This window comes from Acipenser ruthenus, chromosome 8 (assembly GCF_902713425.1).
Source record: "Acipenser ruthenus chromosome 8, fAciRut3.2 maternal haplotype, whole genome shotgun sequence".
NCBI classification, from domain to species: domain Eukaryota; kingdom Metazoa; phylum Chordata; class Actinopteri; order Acipenseriformes; family Acipenseridae; genus Acipenser; species Acipenser ruthenus.
The window spans coordinates 38,069,096-38,087,657 of record NC_081196.1 but is presented as its reverse complement, the minus strand read 5'-3'; the positions used below and the strand labels follow the sequence as shown (position 1 = coordinate 38,087,657).

Sequence of the window (18,562 nt, the reverse complement as noted above, 5' to 3'; positions counted from 1 at the left end):
AATTGTACAGAATTGTGTTTGATGTAGGATGTTGACCATCTCCTCCAAATTTATTTCACTGATGACATAAACAGGTTTCAAACCAAGGCCTGCCACAACTACAGTCCTCTTTTGAACCAGTATGTGCATTTATTGACCAATATCACACAGGATTGTAACTTTTATTTTTAAATCTACAATTATGCAGATCACATGCACATAAGCTTCATTAGAATGAATCATACTTTTCTTGATTTTAATTTCTTGCTTTCTTTCTTTTTTAAAAGGTCTGGCTTTTATCTAAAGCTTCAGGAAGCAACAAATGCTTATGTACCAAAAATCATCGCTGAATGATTTGGTTCTGGTATCTCTGTCAGGTCATTATGGAGTGAATGTCTCCACTTAATGATGTAACTTGTATCCCATAACAATACAGAATGAACTTTTTTGTTTTCACTTCCCTGATTCTCTGAATAAAAACAAGGAACTGTGCTTTCTTTAAACATGTATGTCAAGATCTTGTGGTCTTTTTATTTTTGGTTGAGAAACCATTAACCCTTTTTTTGTTTTCTCCATAAACAACAAATCACTGTTTTTAATAATACTAACAGTTAATTAAAGAAACAATACACACTACACAACCATCAATACAAACAAAATAAGTTTATCTTAAAATATACAGAACCACAGATACAGATGATTTTTTGCAGTATGTGATTGGTTCTCGCTCTACCATTGAGCAGTGCCTCCTTTAGATGATTTAAATTCTCTGCTAAATTTCGTCCTTTTTTCTAAATAGGGACACACTTTGCAATCTGTCACATGAATACAATACGATGATGTATACAATATAAATTTGCCCAAGAGAGTGCTAAATTCACCTGTGAACTTGGCTATTCTTGATTACCTGTCAAACTGTGGGAAAACATAACTATTCACTTTCAGCAATATTTTACATTGGTCAAAATGTTCTGTTTGACTCATTTTGTGCTTGCTCTTATGTTAAACATGTATAAAGGCAGCTTGGATGAATTTAAAAAAAGAATACCTCCAGCAACCAATCCGGATTCTCCAAGCTGTATAGCCACTCCAAAACCTCCGAGCTTCACAGGAGCTGAATTCTCTTTCGATGCAAGCAAAACGCAGTGAGGCTGTAAAGAAAGATAATGCCTGTTAATGAACGGACGCACTGTAAACATAGCAGGCATGGGAGGCAGGGATAAAACCAAAAGACAGATTTCCAATTGACAAGTGCTTTATGCCAGAGCCACTTCCAGGCTTTTTCCTCCTAAAACATAGGCTTAAGGATGAGCGTGTCTATGTGTTTGTGTGTGCGTGTGTGTGTACGTGCCCCTGTTCCATGCTGCCACAGGCTCACACTTTATCTTGCATACATATTTAAAGAGTACATGTTCTCCTACTTACACCCAACCAAGCATTCGGTGTCATAATATTGAAAACATGAAATGGAGCATATATTATTCAGACATCAATTATCCCAAACGGCACCTTCAAACAGGGTGGTATATGCATTAGGGATGTAATGGTTAGGATTTTCCCCAAACCAAAACCAAAATATGCATCAAATTCCAAACTGAATAATACCGTGCTACTAGTACTAGCAGGCATATGCAAACACTAGGCCTGTGTACCGCAACCCACTCTAAACCATTTGTTTAAAAAAAAAAAAGCATCCTAAGAAGTGAAAAGCTGAAAAAGTTGAGTTTGTCCCCTCTGTTAAATTACTCTGTGTAGACTTGATAAAAAAATGTAATAAATTATGCTAAACTGACTAAAACAGCCAAATACTAAAGTATTGTTAGTTAATATAAAATGTTAGTTGAGGTCCCAAACCATTGTGAAACTGGAAATAACTGCCGACAAATATCTAGAATCAGATATTTGCATCTAAATCATCTAAAAAAGCATCTAAATCAGAAGCTTCTGTGAGCAGGTTGGTTTATTTTTTAAGTTAGCTTCATTTACTGTGCTTGTATTGATTTTAGTTTAATTTGTCTGATTACTTTGTTGCTGCATTCTAGCTGCATATTGATTGAATTCAAGTACTTTACCCATAGAGGCATATGTATTATAGTAACAGGCTCTAATAAACCAGCATAAAAAACGAGAACTTTGCATGTGTTTTTTAGGGTACTGGCGGCAGGCCAGAGTTCTAACTTTAGTATTTTGCTGACATAAATCTAGGTGACATTTTAAATTTGAAGTGTTTCCTCAGAAACTATGTTAAAATGCTGCCAAACACCTCTCACTTTGAAGCCAATATGTCAACTGCCTAAATTTGCAATTTGGTAAATCTGAAAACCATGAGCTGCAGTTCAACTCAGACGTGATTTGCCACTTGTGACACAGCGATAATGGGGGTACAAGGAAAATAATAAATAAAAAAGTTGAATGTTTCTCATTACATTATTTTAATCTTTCTACATTGCGTTTAATTGTATTATATACATTGGTATGAGTGATGCAATGACACTGTATTGAGCTTATTTGTCACAGCTGACAAAAAAACAAAAAACGACATGTGTGTAATAATGGTATGTCCTGTTCAGTTTTACCGTAAAACCAACTAGACGTTAAAAACAGCTGAAAGAGTTGATAATAAAAAAAAAAGAAAATGGAACCGATCATAACCGACTTGCACCCCTAATATGCATGCACTTTGCTCTACCTTCCTTGCCACTCCAAAGCCCTCTCTTCCAAAAAGTACCGCTGTCATCACAGACGGCATTCTTCAGTAGCAATTGCTAACATCTTGCAATATGCAAGTGTACAGCTAAATGAGACATCTTTCTAAAACTGGCACCTACATGCATTCTAGGACTAAGCACCATAAAACAAAAACAACCCTTCATATTATAAGGTATATTTATAAGACATAGATACAGGGATCAAGACATTACCCGGTGGTAAAAACCTTTAATTAAAGTGTAATAGCAGCTGTACATCGCTCTCTTGTATATGACTGAAGATTTAGCCAAGCTGAGTTACTGTGTTTTTATTTCCGGTAAAGAAAGAGAGCCACAATTAAAAAGCTTAGTGGTCTACCTCACTTGCTGGGGTACACAACTTAAGGCTTGATAAAATTTGACATGCAGTTGCACCAGTAGCTATGAGGTGTTCAAATACTTCTACCTATACTTTCTGAGTGAGGCCAAAGAGGTTCAAAAGTGCATTCCAACATTCCAAGGTGCATATTCATAAATGTACTAATGTGCCAGTGAATGCATCGGACTCTAATGCATTAACTGGCACATTTACTACAAGACCCATTGTGAATCCATCTCTCCCAAAATGTAAGACTGCAACTCTTCTCCTACCCAATAGGCAAGCTAAACTTACGTCTGACACACAGCTCCAAGTTTAACCACAATTAACGAGAACTGAAAAATGTCTTTAGAAATCAAAAACATCAGTTGTTAGAAATAGTAATAGTTACAAAACAAAAAAAGAAAACCCTTTGGTTCATCCTGTTTAATAAACAGTGTATTTATCTTCTTAGTCTGCATAACAACATTTCTGTCAGCCGTATAAAACTCAATAAATAATGTGTGTGTCATTCTGTGACCTCATCGCAGAAGAACTATGAGAACTTGTTTTAGGAGCTCACTTGAAATGTCAAATAATTATTCACTATTTCTCAGAAAGAAATTATTACCAAACCAGCATGGCTATCTTCTCAGTGTTGTTTGTTTCCAAATTGATAATTTGCACATTTTTAAAAGTGCATTTAATATTTTCAGCAGCATTATACATGGTGTTAGAACATTTTTTTCATTTTTTTTTAATATATACAGACGTGCTCAAATTTGTTGGTACCCCTCCACAAAAAACGAAGAATGCACAATTTTCTCTGAAATAACTTGAAACTGACAAAAGTAATTGGCATCCACCATTGTTTATTCCATATTTAATAGAAACCAGACTTTGCTTTTGATTTTTTATTCAACATAATATTGTAAATAAGAAAACAAATGAAAATGGCATGGACAAAAATGATGGGACCGCTAACCTAATATTTTGTTGCACAACCTTTAGAGGCAATCACTGCAATCAAACGTTTTCTGTAGCTCTCAATGAGACTTCTGCACCTGTTAACAGGTAGTTTGGCCCACTCTTCCTGAGCAAACTGCTCCAGCTGTCTCAGGTTTGATGGGTGCCTTCTCCAGACTGCAAGTTTCAGCTCTTTCCATAGATGTTCAATAGGATTCAGATCAGGACTCATAGAAGGCCACTTCAGAATAGTCCAATGTTTTGTTCTTATCCATTCTTGGGTGCTTTTAGCTGTGTGTTTTGGGTCATTATCCTGTTGGAGGACCCATGACCTGCGACTGAGACAGAGCTTTCTGACACTGGGCAGTACGTTTCGCTCCAGAATGCCTTGATAGTCTTGAGATTTCATTGTGCCATGCACAGATTCAAGGCACCCTGTGCCAGGCGCAGCAAAGCAGCCCCAAAACATAACCGAGCCTCCTCCATGTTTCACTGTAGGTATGGTGTTCTTTTCTTTGAAAGCTTCATTTTTTCGTCTGTGAACATAGAGCTGATGTGACTTGCCAAAAAGCTCCAGTTTTGACTCATCTCCTGGGTCTTCTTCCATGGAGCCCACTTTCGCTCAAAAAGCGACGGATGGTGCGATCAGAAACTGACGCACCTTCACCTTGGAGTTCAGCTTGTATCTCTTTGGCAGTTATCCTTGGTTCTTTTTCTACCATTCGCACTATCCTTCTGTTCAATCTGGGGTCAATTTTCCTCTTGCGGCCGCGCCCAGGGAGGTTGCCTACAGTTCCATGGACCTTAAACTTCTTAATAATATTTGCAACTGTTGTCACAGGAACATCAAGCTGCTTGGAGATGGTCTTGTAGCCTTTACCTTTACCATGCTTGTCTATTATTTTCTTTCTGATCTCCTCAGACAACTCTCTCCTTTGCTTTCTCTGGTCCATGTTCAGTGTGGTGCACACAATGATACCAAACAGCACAGTGACTACTTTTCTCCATTTAAATAGGCTGAATGATTACAAGATTGGAGACATGTGTGATACTAATTAAAGAAACTAATTAGTTTGAAATATCACTATAATCCAATTATTTATTATCTTTTCTAAGGGGTACAAACAAATGTGTCCAGGCCATTTTAGAATATATTTGTAGAATAAGCAATAATTCATCTCTTTTCACGGCTTCTTTGCTTTATTCTATGACATACCAAAGGCATGCAAGTATACATGATAAAAATAGCTTTTAATTTCATCACTTTTCAGGAGGAATGAAGCATTATTTCAATGAGCTGTAAGGGTACCAACAAATTTGAGCACGTCTGTAATGTTTGATAGAGCCAGTCAATAAAAAGGAGGAGTCAGCAGAATTACTCAAAAAGTAGGAAACAGTTTGTGGTAGCAGCATGACTAAAACAGAAAGAAGAACACAGAGTACTGTGTAAAAGTTGAAGATTGGGACAGGAAATGTCATGAGCTATATGCAAATAATTTATTTCTAATCCCATTTCACTTTTGGAAGGAAGGCACGTCACATGCCAGGAGCTCCACAGGTGAGTATTTCTCATTCCAAACATACTTTGTGCATAATTAAATAATACTTGTGTAGATTTAAGCAATGGAAATCAAGACCCTGTGCTATGGTACTGTATACCTGGTTCATTTGTGAAAAGTGCAATAGCCTGCTGTCATTCAATTACATCTTCCTTGTTGGATATGCACATTTTTTGAGTTTTGCTTGCAAGGGAGGAATTTTAAATTTCAATTACATTTCAGCAACAGTCTTCAGTCCATCGTATTTGTAGTTCAGAAATAATATGACAGAAGTGCATGGGGGATCTTTTCCTGAAGACTGTTTTGTTATGTGTGGTGGCAAGACATTACACATCAAGGGAACTTGACGACTTTTTTTTCTGTTAATTACAAGCAAGACATCTAATTATAAATAACAATTATGATACTGTATGCTGCTTCATGGCTCACCAGCTTTCAGTGACTGAATTGCTATTCAGTACAACTTTCATTATATGCTACTGTCCAACAAGTTATAGGGTAAAGGAATCATTATGAAAATAGGGATGTGGTATTTATTGCCAGTTTAACCACTCTCAGACCCATGGCTCAGTAAATAGACGAATAACCTCGCTGACCCCAATAGAGCAACAGAACTCCAAATAATGTACTCCACACTTATGACAGGGTAGGCTATTTGTTCTTCATTTTACCTGTTTTTGCAATGGTGACTGCAATGACTCATGCCACATTAAATGTTGTAACCAGATATTTAGTAAGCAGTGGGTAAGAAGAATGTGGTTAATGGTTGGAAACATGTAATGTTTTCAACCATCTTCTATATTGTAGGCTACCGGCTACACTATGTTCTTATAACAACAACAACAACAACAACAACAACAACAACAACAACAACAACATCAGGAATAATGTACATACAACTAGGCATAATAAAGCTGTAATTCTATCAAGGGTTATGATGACTTATTTATAAATTTCATCCGAAATTCTCAGCAAGAAAGATTGAATTGCATGACAGCAGTCTATTGCTCTAATTACTAACAGCACAGGGTCTTGATTTCAATTGCTTGACTCCACAGAAGTAGATTATTTTTCTGCACTAAAATATATCTACACCTATATCTATCTATCTATCTATCCATCCCTATATTTATATATATATATATATATAGGATGGATAGATAGATAGATAGATAGATAGAGATATAGGTATAGATAGATAGATATAGGTACAGTGATAGATATAGGTATAGATAGATAGATATAGGTACAGTGCTCCCTCGCTATAACGCAGTTCTCTTGGGACACAAAATATGACTGTTATAACCAAAGTGTGTTATAAACAGGGGAGGGGGTGGGGGGCACCACAGGACACAATACAACACAACTGATTAGGAGGCTGTGTGGTCCAGTGGTTAAAGAAAAGGGCTTGTAACCAGGAGATCCCCGGTTCAAATCCCACCTCAGCCACTGACTCATTGTGTGACCCTGAGTAAGGCACTTAACTTCCTTGTGCTCCGTCTTTCGGGCAAGACTTAGTTGTAAGTGACTCTGCAGCTGATGTTTCAGTTTTTTATTTTTCTTAAAAATATTTCCCAACATAAAACCAATGTCACCTTACAATAATTGATTTTGAGTTTCAGTGTTTTAAAATAAAATATCAAACAGAACGAAATTTCAATGTACCATTTGTAATTCAGTAATATGAGAGAATTGGGTCAGGGGTCTGAATACTTTTGCAAGGCACTGTATATATATATATCATGCTTACTTCCCTTCGCAATCGGAAGATGTCCAGCAGTGCCATCAGCTCAGAATTGGCAGAAAACAGTGGGACCCTGGTACACCCATCTACTGTCCGGAGAAGTCTGGTCAGAAGTGGCCTTCATGGAAGACTTGCGGCCAAAAAGCCATACCTCCGACGTGGAAACAAGGCCAAACGACTCAACTATGCATGAAAACACAGGAACTGGGGTGCAGAAAAATGGCAGCAGGTACTCTGGACTGATGAGTCAAAATCTGAAATATTTGGCTGTAGCAGAAGGCAGTTTGTTCGCCAAAGGGCTGGAGAGCGGTACACGAATGAGTGTCTGCAGGCAACAGTGAAGCATGGTGGAGGTTCCTTGCAAGTTTGGGGCTGCATTTCTGCAAATGGAGTTGGGTATTTGGTCAGAATTAATGGTCTCCTCAATGCTGAGAAGTACAGGCAGATACTTATCCATCATGCAATACCATCAGGGAGGCATCTGACTGGCCCCAAATTTATTCTGCAGCATGACAACGACCCCAAACATACAGCGAAAGTCATTAAGAACTATCTTCAGCGTAAAGAAGAACAAGGAGTCCTGGAAGTGATGGTATGGCCCCCACAGAGCCCTGATCTCAACATCATCGAGTCTGTCTGGGATTACATGAAGAGAGAGAAGCAACTGAGGCTGCCTAAATCCACAGAAGAACTGTGGCTAGTTCTCCAAGATGTTTGGGCCAACCTACCTGCTGAGTTCCTTCAAAAACTGTGTGCAAGTGTACCTAGAAGAATTGATGCTGTTTTGAAGGCAAAGGGTGGTCACACCAAATATTGATTTGATGTAGATTTTTCTTCTGTTCACTCACTTTGCATTTTGTTAATTTATAAATATAAACTATTAACATGTCTATTTTTGAAAGCATTCTTACGTTACAGCATTTCACACCTGCCTAAAACTTTTGCACAGTACTGTATATATATATATATAGTTGTTGCTAGAGTATTTTTTGACTATGTAAAAGTAAACTAAATTAATGTTTTGAGAATTATTATTTATTCATTTTTTTAGCCTATTTATTCTTTTATAAAAGCTTGCCAGGGAAAATGTGCACTGTAAATTTGCAGTTTTACAATGCCTGTGCTTTACCATACTTCTTAAAGTTTCCATTCAATGACACAAAGTCCTAGGCAGGATGTACTATCTTTAAATATTGTTAAAGATATTTTGTCTTGCTATTAGTAACTTCCATTTTAACATTTCATACCAACAAAAGATTATGCTTTCTTGTTTTACAGGATTGAAGATTACTTCCTTTGTCAAACACAAAGACAGCTATCCACTACAAAATGACAATCATTAATTTAGGGACTTCAAATGATTCACTCCTCTACAGCTTTACAGAGAGTACAAGCACTGTAAATACAACACTGGAGCCCAACACCACCACATGCGTTATAAACGATGACTCTATGAGCATTCCTTTAGCCTTGGTCTACTCACTCATGTTTGTCTTTGGACTGTTAGGAAATGTCTTAGCCCTGTATGTCTTCCTCTGCGTCCACTCAAAGAAGAACTCTGTCCATGTTTTCCTTGTCAACGTAGCTGTTGCTGACCTAATCCTGATTATCTGCTTGCCTTTCCGCATCATCTACCACAGCACCAAAAACCAGTGGATGCTGGGCCAGACCTTCTGTAAAGTGGTCGGCAACATGTTCTACATGAACATGTACATCAGCATCACCCTGCTTGGGTTCATCAGTGTGGACCGATACATCAAAATCCAACGCTCTGTACAGCAGTACAAACTGCAGAAGACCAAATGGAGCATCATCACATGTTGCATCACCTGGGGTATGGCCATTGCTTTCATTATACCCATGATCAGCAAACCAGAAGGCAACGAGAAGGACAGTAAATGTTTCCAATACAAGGGCAGACAGAATGCCAAATGGAAAGCTTTCTTTAACCTTGCAATGGTTGTCGTCTTTTGGATAGTTTATATTTCTCTAATGCTCTCTTATGGTCAAATTGCTAAGAAGCTTTTCAAACTTTCTATGGAGAAATCAGACCTGCCCAATTCCTACAAGTATAGACGAACGGCAAAAAAATCATTTTTTGTGCTTTTTATCTTTACGGTGTGCTTCGTTCCATATCACATCTTTCGTGTAATCTACATCTGGTCCCAGATCTATGGCACTACCTGCTACTGGATGAACATCATCGACAAAACCAATGAGGTGGCCCTGCTCTTCTCCACTCTAAACAGTTGCCTGGATCCAGTCATGTTCTTTCTGCTGTCAGGCTCTGTGCGCAAGATGACCGTCAGACTCCTGTGCAGAAACATTCCATCATATGCAAGTACAACCAACAGCTCCACCACAGAGCACCAGCAAGCGAAAGCTTCCCAGGCGACCAGTAGCACTCGGGCGAGTTTCAGCATAATTCATTCATTCCTCCAGAAACGGTCAATTACAGGAATCTAAAGGGACCTTCAACATCTGCTGGAAATCCTCAGCTCCTAAAAACAGGAACATGACTTTGCTAAAAACTAGCTTGACTCCTGGTGGAACAGTGTGAGACACTCCTAATGTACTATAAGGTTGAAAACAAACTTTTAAAAACAACAAGACAATGAAACTGTCTATCCTTGACAGATTTATACTGGGTTAAATGGTCTGCTTAAAACGATAGTAACGTCCATTCTGTAAAGGAATGAAAGACATTAAAACATGGAATATAAAACAAACTACCTGTATATAAACATGGAATATAAAACAAACAACTACCTGTAGATAAACCTGACTGAACCAGCATCTCGTGAAATATGACATGCTAAGGCAAAGGAAAATTTAACAGAGAGGAATAACAATAACATAAATTTAACTCTATTACCTACCAAGAAACTATTCAGAACAATTGGTGAACTGTCCTTATGTTTTTTCTTGCTAGATTTATACTCACTCGATCACACGAGTACATGAAAATTAATTAAGTATTTGAATAGCAAAATACATATTTGTGTACAGAAAAAGGCTATTTGCGATTCATGTTTATTTGCCGTATCTTTCAAAAAAGATGGGCGTGTGTCTGTCATTTTTCTACAAGCTAAAAAACAGGTACAGCTATTGGCTAAAACAAACACATGGACAAAGGTGAAGCAGAAAAAATGGCTACTGGTAAGTTTAAACCAACCTCAAATAGGGAGTTCAGTGTGGAAGTATTTTGACCAGCAAGATGAGAATACAGTACAGTGTAATATCTATACAACATCACTGGTATACCACAAATCAACTGCTAACATGATTAACCACTTGAAATACAAACACCCAACAGCTGCCTTAAAAGAAAGCGAAGATGGCGGAACAAAACAAACGACAATTACATATTTTGCTTGCAGCCGACGCCACTGTGATAGATTCGGAGAAAACAACGGATCTCATCGCAAAAATGACAGCGAAGGACATGCTTCCAATAAGCTTTGTACACGGTGAGGGATTTCGGGAGCTGATGGGATTTATTGAGTCAGAATATGTTGTGCCAACACATAAAACCGGAACTGCTAGACTTGAAAAAAATAAAAGATTGTGTCACTGCTGTTAGTGAGAAATTGGAAGCTGCAGAAAAAGAGGCAATTACAACTGATTCATGGACTGCATTAAATACCGAGTCCTATGTGACTATTATATGCCATTACATTACCGATTGGAAACTACAAAGCGCTGTGTTGCAAACTCGAGCTACGACTGACAGGCATACTGCAGAAAACCGTGCAAACTTGCTGAACATAGCTACTGAAGTGTGGGATATTAGAAACAAAGTTGTTGTTGCATTCATGACAATGACGCTAATGTAGTTTTAGCAAACACTGAATTTCCTGACTGTGAGTCAAGTCCATGTTTTGCACACACCTTACAGTTGGCTATTAATGATGGCTTCAAAGTTGGTAGTGTCAATCAAGTCATAAGTGGTGCAAGCCGTTTAGTATCACACTTTCATCACAGCATGGTTGCTAGTAAGGCTTTACAAGCAAAACAGCAACAGCAGAACGTGCCTGAACATCACCTTGTGCAATATTGTCGAACACGCTGGAACTCGGTGATATGTTTGAGCGTCTACAGGAACAAAGATGGGAAATTTCTGCTGTATTATCTGACAGAAATTTCACAAAATTGGCTGATGCACGTACACTCGAGCTGACCGATGGAAACTGGCAGATAATTGAGGAGCTTCTGCCGGTTTTACAGACCTTGAAATGCGCAACAACTGCTCTTTCTGGGGAATCAGATGGGTCCATCTCAATGGTGTACCCCATTATTACCACACTGCTGTCAAAGCATTTGAGATGTGTGCCTGGTGAATGCCACAAGGTGATGCGGTTCAAAACAGCAGGTTACAGAATCACTTGAAACGTGAATGGCAGTGTCAAGCTTAGAAACAGCTGGAAAAGTAGCACTGATTGCGACAGCATTGGACCCACGACATAAACACTTAAAATGTGTTGATCCCAATATACGGCTGGCTGGAAGAGCCAAGTTAGGGGAACTTGTTTCCTGTCTACCAACGAACAGAGACATTTCAGAAGCACCATGTCAGGTCATTTCACTGGATCAGGATGCGCTTCTATGGTGGAGGACAAACAAATGTCGTTTCAAGAAGCTTGGAGCATTAGCGGAGGCATATTTGTGCATTCCTGCAACTTCTGTCCCAGCAGAGAGGGTGTTTTCAACTGCAGGACTTATAGTAAACATGCTACGCAGTCGTCTCTCGTCTGAACAAGAATATGTAAATGTAAATCTAATATGTAAGAAAAACAGGAATGGTTTTGGTGCCAACTGTCTGTTATACTTTTTTTTAGTTATACTTCGCAATTTTTTTCTCTACGGATAAAAGAAATGTGGTCATATACTTTCGTTACGGAATTTTGGATTTTTCTTAAGAAAGGAGAAACAATTACTTGGACTTGCAAACTAAAGGCAAACAATAAACATGTTATAGTTTTTATTTCATGCAAAGTAATTATTAAAATGGGCAAAAAAGGATTAATGGATTTAAAAAAAAAAATTGTAAAGACAGTGTCAACATTTTTTGACATTGGACTGCAGATTATTTTAAAAAAATGCATTGCCTACTTTGTTTTTAATTGAAAAACACACAAGATTTAACTACTGTAGTTTGTAGTCAATTCACAAGGTTAAAATAAGGCCTTTCTTACTTTTGGGATATTTTTCTGCTTAATACAGTGTTTCATACAATGGCTTTGATAAAGTTTTGAAAATGAACGAATATCCGAACGCATATCTAAATCTCGAACCAATATCTCAACATGAAAATTCCATGTTTGTCCGAGCACTAGTTTTAAAAACAGTGTATTTATTTATTTCTTCTTCTGCATCATCAGGCTTCACAGTACTGTATTCTATATTCATATTTGAAAAATAAACAAATAATAAATAAATATCATTTTGGGGTTATTTTGTGATCACTTTGAATGAGAACTGTAAGAACAAATTTATTGAGCTTATTGTGGTTTGTAAGTCAGAAAAAAGTGACACCAAATCCACAAGGCAACATGCATGCCTTCTGTTAAACATATTTGTTATGCATATAATGTTTGCATAAAATATAGTTGTATTCGATGGCTGACAGAAGCTCAAAAAAGATGTTAATTAGATACATTGGAAACAGTTTGTGACAATAGTATAAAACTGAAGAAGCCCACTTCACTTTTGGAAGGAAGACATTGCTTCAAAAGGCATGACTTTTCTTAGTTTTCTTTTTCTTATAAAAACATGTATTTTGAACAGAATCAAATAATCTACTTGTGTAGATTTAAGCCATTGAAATCAAGACCCTTTGCTATGGTATATCTGATCCATTAGTAAAGAAAGCAACAGACTGCTGTCATGCAATTAAACCTTGCTTGCTGGAACTGCACATTTAAGGTTTTATTTCCACAGGAGGAATTTTAAGAATAGCATTACACTTCGCCAACTCAGTACTAAGAATAGTTTTTGTATTTCAGAAATAAAATTCCAGAAGTGCAAATGTGCATCTTGTGTGTATGGGGTTGTGTGAATGTGTGTTAAAATAGACAATTTTTGAAGGATTGTGTTTTTGAAAACTCCACAACAAGAAAAGCTGCCTTTATTTTGATTGCCGTCATCGATACAACTGAGTACCAATCAATGTGGATTAACTTCCACACCAAGTGATTTGAAAGTACATTTTTTGTTATAAGCCAGTTTTTGCATTTGACTTTAAGGCGAGGTCACGGTGAAGGCAATTTTTGAATAGAGCATATATGGGCTTCTATATGTGTTCCATAGTAACCATTAACCTACCTGCACTCTGTAAGGAGTTATAAGCTAGTTTTACATTTGACCGAAGATTTTGAAAGGTTTTTAAAGAAATGCGTCTGGCAGCCATACTGGTTTAGGCACAAACATCATTTTTGAAAAAGTCAATTGTATTGACACAGTGATGATGCTTGTCAGCTTTGGAGTTAATCAAATAAACAGTTTTTCAACTGAAGCGGTTTTAAATTTAAGAAGAAAATGTAGGTCTGGAGGCCATCTTGTTTTACAAAAGAACACCATTTTGCCCTATTTGAATTCCATTGTCCCCAGGATGATGCCTATCAAGTTCACAGTTAGTTGGTTAAACGGTTTTCAAACAGAAGCAGTTTGATTTTTGGGCCGCGTTTCAGCGAATTTGGTGGCAGTCATTTTGATATTAAAATTTATCGCAGCAATTTCTGCTTCGCAAAACTTGAAGCAGGTTTGGTTGTTGATGACATATGTGAAGTTTCAGATGAATCGATTCACTGGTTCCCAAGAAGATGATTTTGAAAGTTTTTTCAGAAAAATGCGTCAGGCTGTATCTTGGTTGATGGAGAAGTGCAATTTTTTACCATCTGAATTGTATTCAGCCCGGGATGATACCTGCCAAGTTCGATGTTGATTGGTTACACGGCATTTGAGCTGGAGCAGTTTGTCTAGGGATGAATAAAAAAAAAAAATAATAATAATAATAAAAAAGTCTTTACAATAACAATAGGATTCCCAGCCATTCTGGGTTGGAAGCCTAATAATATTACAAGAAGGGATGCAGTGAAGTTCAGAAAGGTTAATCAAATAATGCAAAAAAAAAATCTGGAAGCTGCAGTTTTTTTTTTGCCATCTAAGCTCCCTGACGCTACTTTACTTCCGAATTCACCTCAAATGCTGTAGTATTAACTACTGTAGCATTAACTACCGTAGCATTAACTACCATAGCATTAACTACCGTCTTAGTTATTTTATAGATATGGAAGAACTATGGTTACCAACAGGGGACTATAATGTCCGTAGTCGCAGGCTCACCAGTCAATCTATAAAATACGCAAAGTTGAACACAAACATGTAGGTCCAAACAAAACTGGCTACTTGTAGTAGATTTTACAGAGATAAACGGATAGCTGAAAACTTGAGCTACATTTTGACTGTCACAAGCCCTGTCCTGATCCCCATGCTCGGCGAGTGTACTGTTGAATTAATTCATACACAATCTATTTCATATGTAAGACATATTTATTATTAATTTCTTACAATTGTTACAAGATATCACATTATTTATTTATTATTTTTTTTACATACAATTACATTATTTTTACATACAATTACCCATTTATACAGTTGGGTTTTTACTGGAGCAATCTAGGTAAAGTACCTTGCTCAAGGGTACAGCAGCAGTGTCCCCCACCTGGGATTGAACCCATGACCCTCCGGTCAAGAGTCCAGAGCCCTAAACACTACTCCACACGGCTCCCTCCCTCTGTAAGCAGGTTCATTCAGGTCTGAGATATGCTGAGATATAACCAATTATAATAATCTTGTGGAGTAGTGGAGAACCTATATTACGTTCTTAAACAATAGAGAAAGCGTAAATGATTTATTATTACTCTTTGACTGTTTCTAAAATGTATATTGTGATAGTTACCGATTGTTACTCATTTCTTATTAAATTAATATTTAAATATTCTTATATTTTAACCGGTCAGCATCACATGTAACTTTCAAATTTATGCACAGGTGTCTAATAAAATCAACACATTTGAGACTGTGGAAACACATGTGAACTAGTAAGAAACTATTCAGAACAGCAGGTGATCTTTTACTTTCTGTAAATGTGCCGTTTCTTGCTGGTTTTATACTCTCACAATTTTTGTATTTCTGTCAGAACACTGGCTGTTGCAATTGTTAAAACCGGCAGCAGAAACTGTGCAGCATTGCGATGTGATATATAAAAACTACTGCCTAAAACTGTTTTTGCTGGAACAGCGCAGATATCACTAACATTTAGGATCATGTCTCTCACTCTGAGTGATAGAACAACACTGCTGAACAGTTTATTTTCTTAATTTGCTTACCCTCAACTGGTTTGAAGGCCTGCCTTAAGATACAATACATGATTTATAGTGTCATTATTTCACAGTCATCTACATTAAACATCTTGAAAAACAATCTGTAGGTGAGCAGGAGGTCAAGACAGAAAAATGAAATAAAAAAGTCCTTGGGAACAGACCTCATACCTTATATTCACAACTTTTTATTGTTATTGTTTTAACACTTGGTTAACATGCAACAGGTTTCAAACCTGTGTGGAGGGGGGCAGGGGGCAGAACAGACCGTACTACTTTAATTTTTTTTTTTGCAGTGTCCCTATAAAGTCTTATTTAAAAAGTACAAAAAGTGAGGCTCACCATATATATATATATTTTTTTTAAAGTACAAGGTTAACTCAAAACTTTTCATATATTTTACTGATGGCTGTGAACTGGGACGCTTTAAGGTTCTGTACATATTAACACAACAAACAAGAGGGGGTAGCAAAGAGGACTGACCCTTACATGAAGAATTACTGCAGGCTATGCACTATACCCCAAGAGGAAGAGGAACTGGTAATAACTTCCCTAAACCGGAGCTTAATCTGCAGCAACTTTAACATGATGTAATTGTGGTGATTTGAAATAATCCACTTCTGAATAGAAATACACGCTAGTGAGAAGAACTAGAATCTACTCTCAACCTTTGTTAACTTTCAAATAATGTATCTAAAATAATATATGTATTTGTGATTAAACCTCTTGCAGAGAACCTACTGAATCAATCGTTTGTTGATTGAAAGCCAGATCAGACATTTCACTCCCTCATAAAATGCCCTTGCACTTCCCAGGCTTGCATTATTTATGGCAAGCATATAAGATTTATAATGCACAAAATCTTATCAGCTGCTCTGCAGAATGGATGGCGTGCTGCACACAAATAAAAAAATAAAATGATAGCTAAAGGTAACCTTATTTACACGATGAAAGTCGATGGGAAAGACTGTTCTGAGTAAACTATGTAATTTGTATGTGCATAACATGTATACATGTATATAAAAATCTGAGTTTTGTATTCAGCATGTCAATACTGTTGACCACTGAAGGAATATAACACCAGCACTGTGTATTAATTGTCAATAAATAACTCAATTTGTAGCACTTCAACACATTTTGAATAGGTTTAATTTAATACCTGCCAACAAAAAACATGCAAAAAGTACTCAAGAGTACTTGTACAGACCAACTACAAACATGGGTTCACGTAACAGGTACGCATGCATACGAATAAAAAAAAAAAAAAACAAGTGGACTTCCAGATTGTTTTTTAAGACGCAAAAGCATACTGGCAGAACATTTTTGAACAGGAAAGCATTTTTCATAAAGGCAGAAAGGGTGCTCACACTTGCAAGGTCAAGCATATTATCTGCTGTGACCCACACCTGCCTAACCTCCCGATTTTCCCCGGAGACTCAGGGTTTTCTATTCCGGGTCAGGGTTCCAATTTAACTAAAAAGTCCCTCCCTGCTAGTGCCACCATTGGCTGTGTCGAGTTTTTATTACAACATGGAGAGCGACAGGTGGAACTACTCCAGTTCATAACAGCAATAATTTTCTTTAATGGGCACTTGAAACAACGAAATGGTAGCAGGGATCTTTATTAAGCCATCCATTCAGAGAAGAGGGATGCAGTTACAGGGAGTGATGTTGTGAAGCTCGCTGACACTTCACTTCACTTCCTAAACTGAGAGCGGATGAGTTTAAAAGAAATACATGTACTGAAGCAATATACTTAAAATAATATTTTCACCCCCTCAGTTAAATACTGTTGTGTTGTCACGCTAACACTAATAAAATTACAGTGTTCAACAACACTAATAAAGTGACAGTGTTTTGGTTTTTACTTTTGAATCCCCAGGACAGGAATATGGTGGTAGGCTATTGAAATAAATACAGAATGTGGGCGATTTGTTGAACTGTAATAACCAGCAATACGGACAAGCTAATTCTGGAGAGTACCAAACCATTTCTGCTGGTACTCGCGTGACAACCTAATGATAAAAGTTTTGTGAACCCCTGACTATATACCATTTTTAAAGTAACATTGTGGTCCTGTGTTTAGTTTTAAGGAGTGCACAAATTAATATTAGTTTTGAGTAGTCTGGGTTTCTTTGTTGAAACATCATGAAACTTGTTAAATGTGCAATCCGCCACTTAATTCAATAATGGTACATTAGAAAAGTTTTTTTTTTTTTTAAATGTAAGCTACAAAATGTGCCTAACTCCAGTATTGTAAATAAAGTACTGTTTTAATTGACTTCCTCTTTAGACCTGCCCTTCTGGCAAAGACCACAGGGTGCCTTTAACAGTGAAGGAACAACAATATAACTACATGCCTTTCTATTTCACTAACTATGGCAAACGATTAATATTCAGTTTCCCTTTTCTTCTGATAAGAAATATTCTACCTTCATGCAGCAAGACCTTATATGACTAATGCACAGAAATGTTCTATCTGATGGTGTACTCTCAGCTGGGGAAATGAGCACAGCTCCACCTGTTGGTGAAGGAGTATAGTACAGGTAAGCAATGAAGGTTCCACCAGGTCTTTGTCTCTTAGAGCACACCAACAAAAAAATTAATCAAATGTAAATAAAAGCCAAGTTAAAAAATGTATTTCTTTTTGCAGTGTGCTTTTTTAGCCCCTATATTCATTTGAAATGACCAAAAGGTGTGTATCAGTGTGTTCCTGCAAGTGATCACTGTATTCATTGTTTCTAAGGCTATGCACAATTCAGTAGACTTCAACAGAAGTGTGCTTGTGCTACCAAGGGGATTATCTCTGTTCATCCTTTTTAATTTGATGGTTTACTTGTAAATACAATGAAACTTTGCTTAAAAGCAACATCTGAACAAAGGCTTCC

The 18,562-nt window shown here is 37.2% G+C and overlaps 2 protein-coding genes across 21 annotated transcripts in view; one reads left to right on the top strand and one right to left on the bottom strand.

Moving 5' to 3' along the window:
• Nucleotides 1-18,562, bottom strand: part of caska (calcium/calmodulin-dependent serine protein kinase a) — a 205,891-nt gene that overhangs the window by 53,944 nt on the left and 133,385 nt on the right. For all 20 annotated transcript variants that reach the window (XM_059028903.1, XM_034011615.3, XM_059028904.1 and 17 more), the window contains exon 6: nt 1,028-1,130. In XM_059028903.1, the coding sequence (XP_058884886.1) occupies nt 1,028-1,130 (103 nt within the window). The remainder of the gene's footprint in view (nt 1-1,027; nt 1,131-18,562) is intronic.
• LOC117407059 (probable G-protein coupled receptor 34) lies at nt 5,412-12,731 on the top strand. Its single transcript, XM_034011634.2, has 2 exons — nt 5,412-5,548; nt 8,572-12,731. Exon 2 carries the CDS (start codon nt 8,623-8,625, stop codon nt 9,757-9,759), a length of 1,137 nt encoding a protein of 378 aa, XP_033867525.1. The 5' UTR covers nt 5,412-5,548; nt 8,572-8,622; the 3' UTR covers nt 9,760-12,731.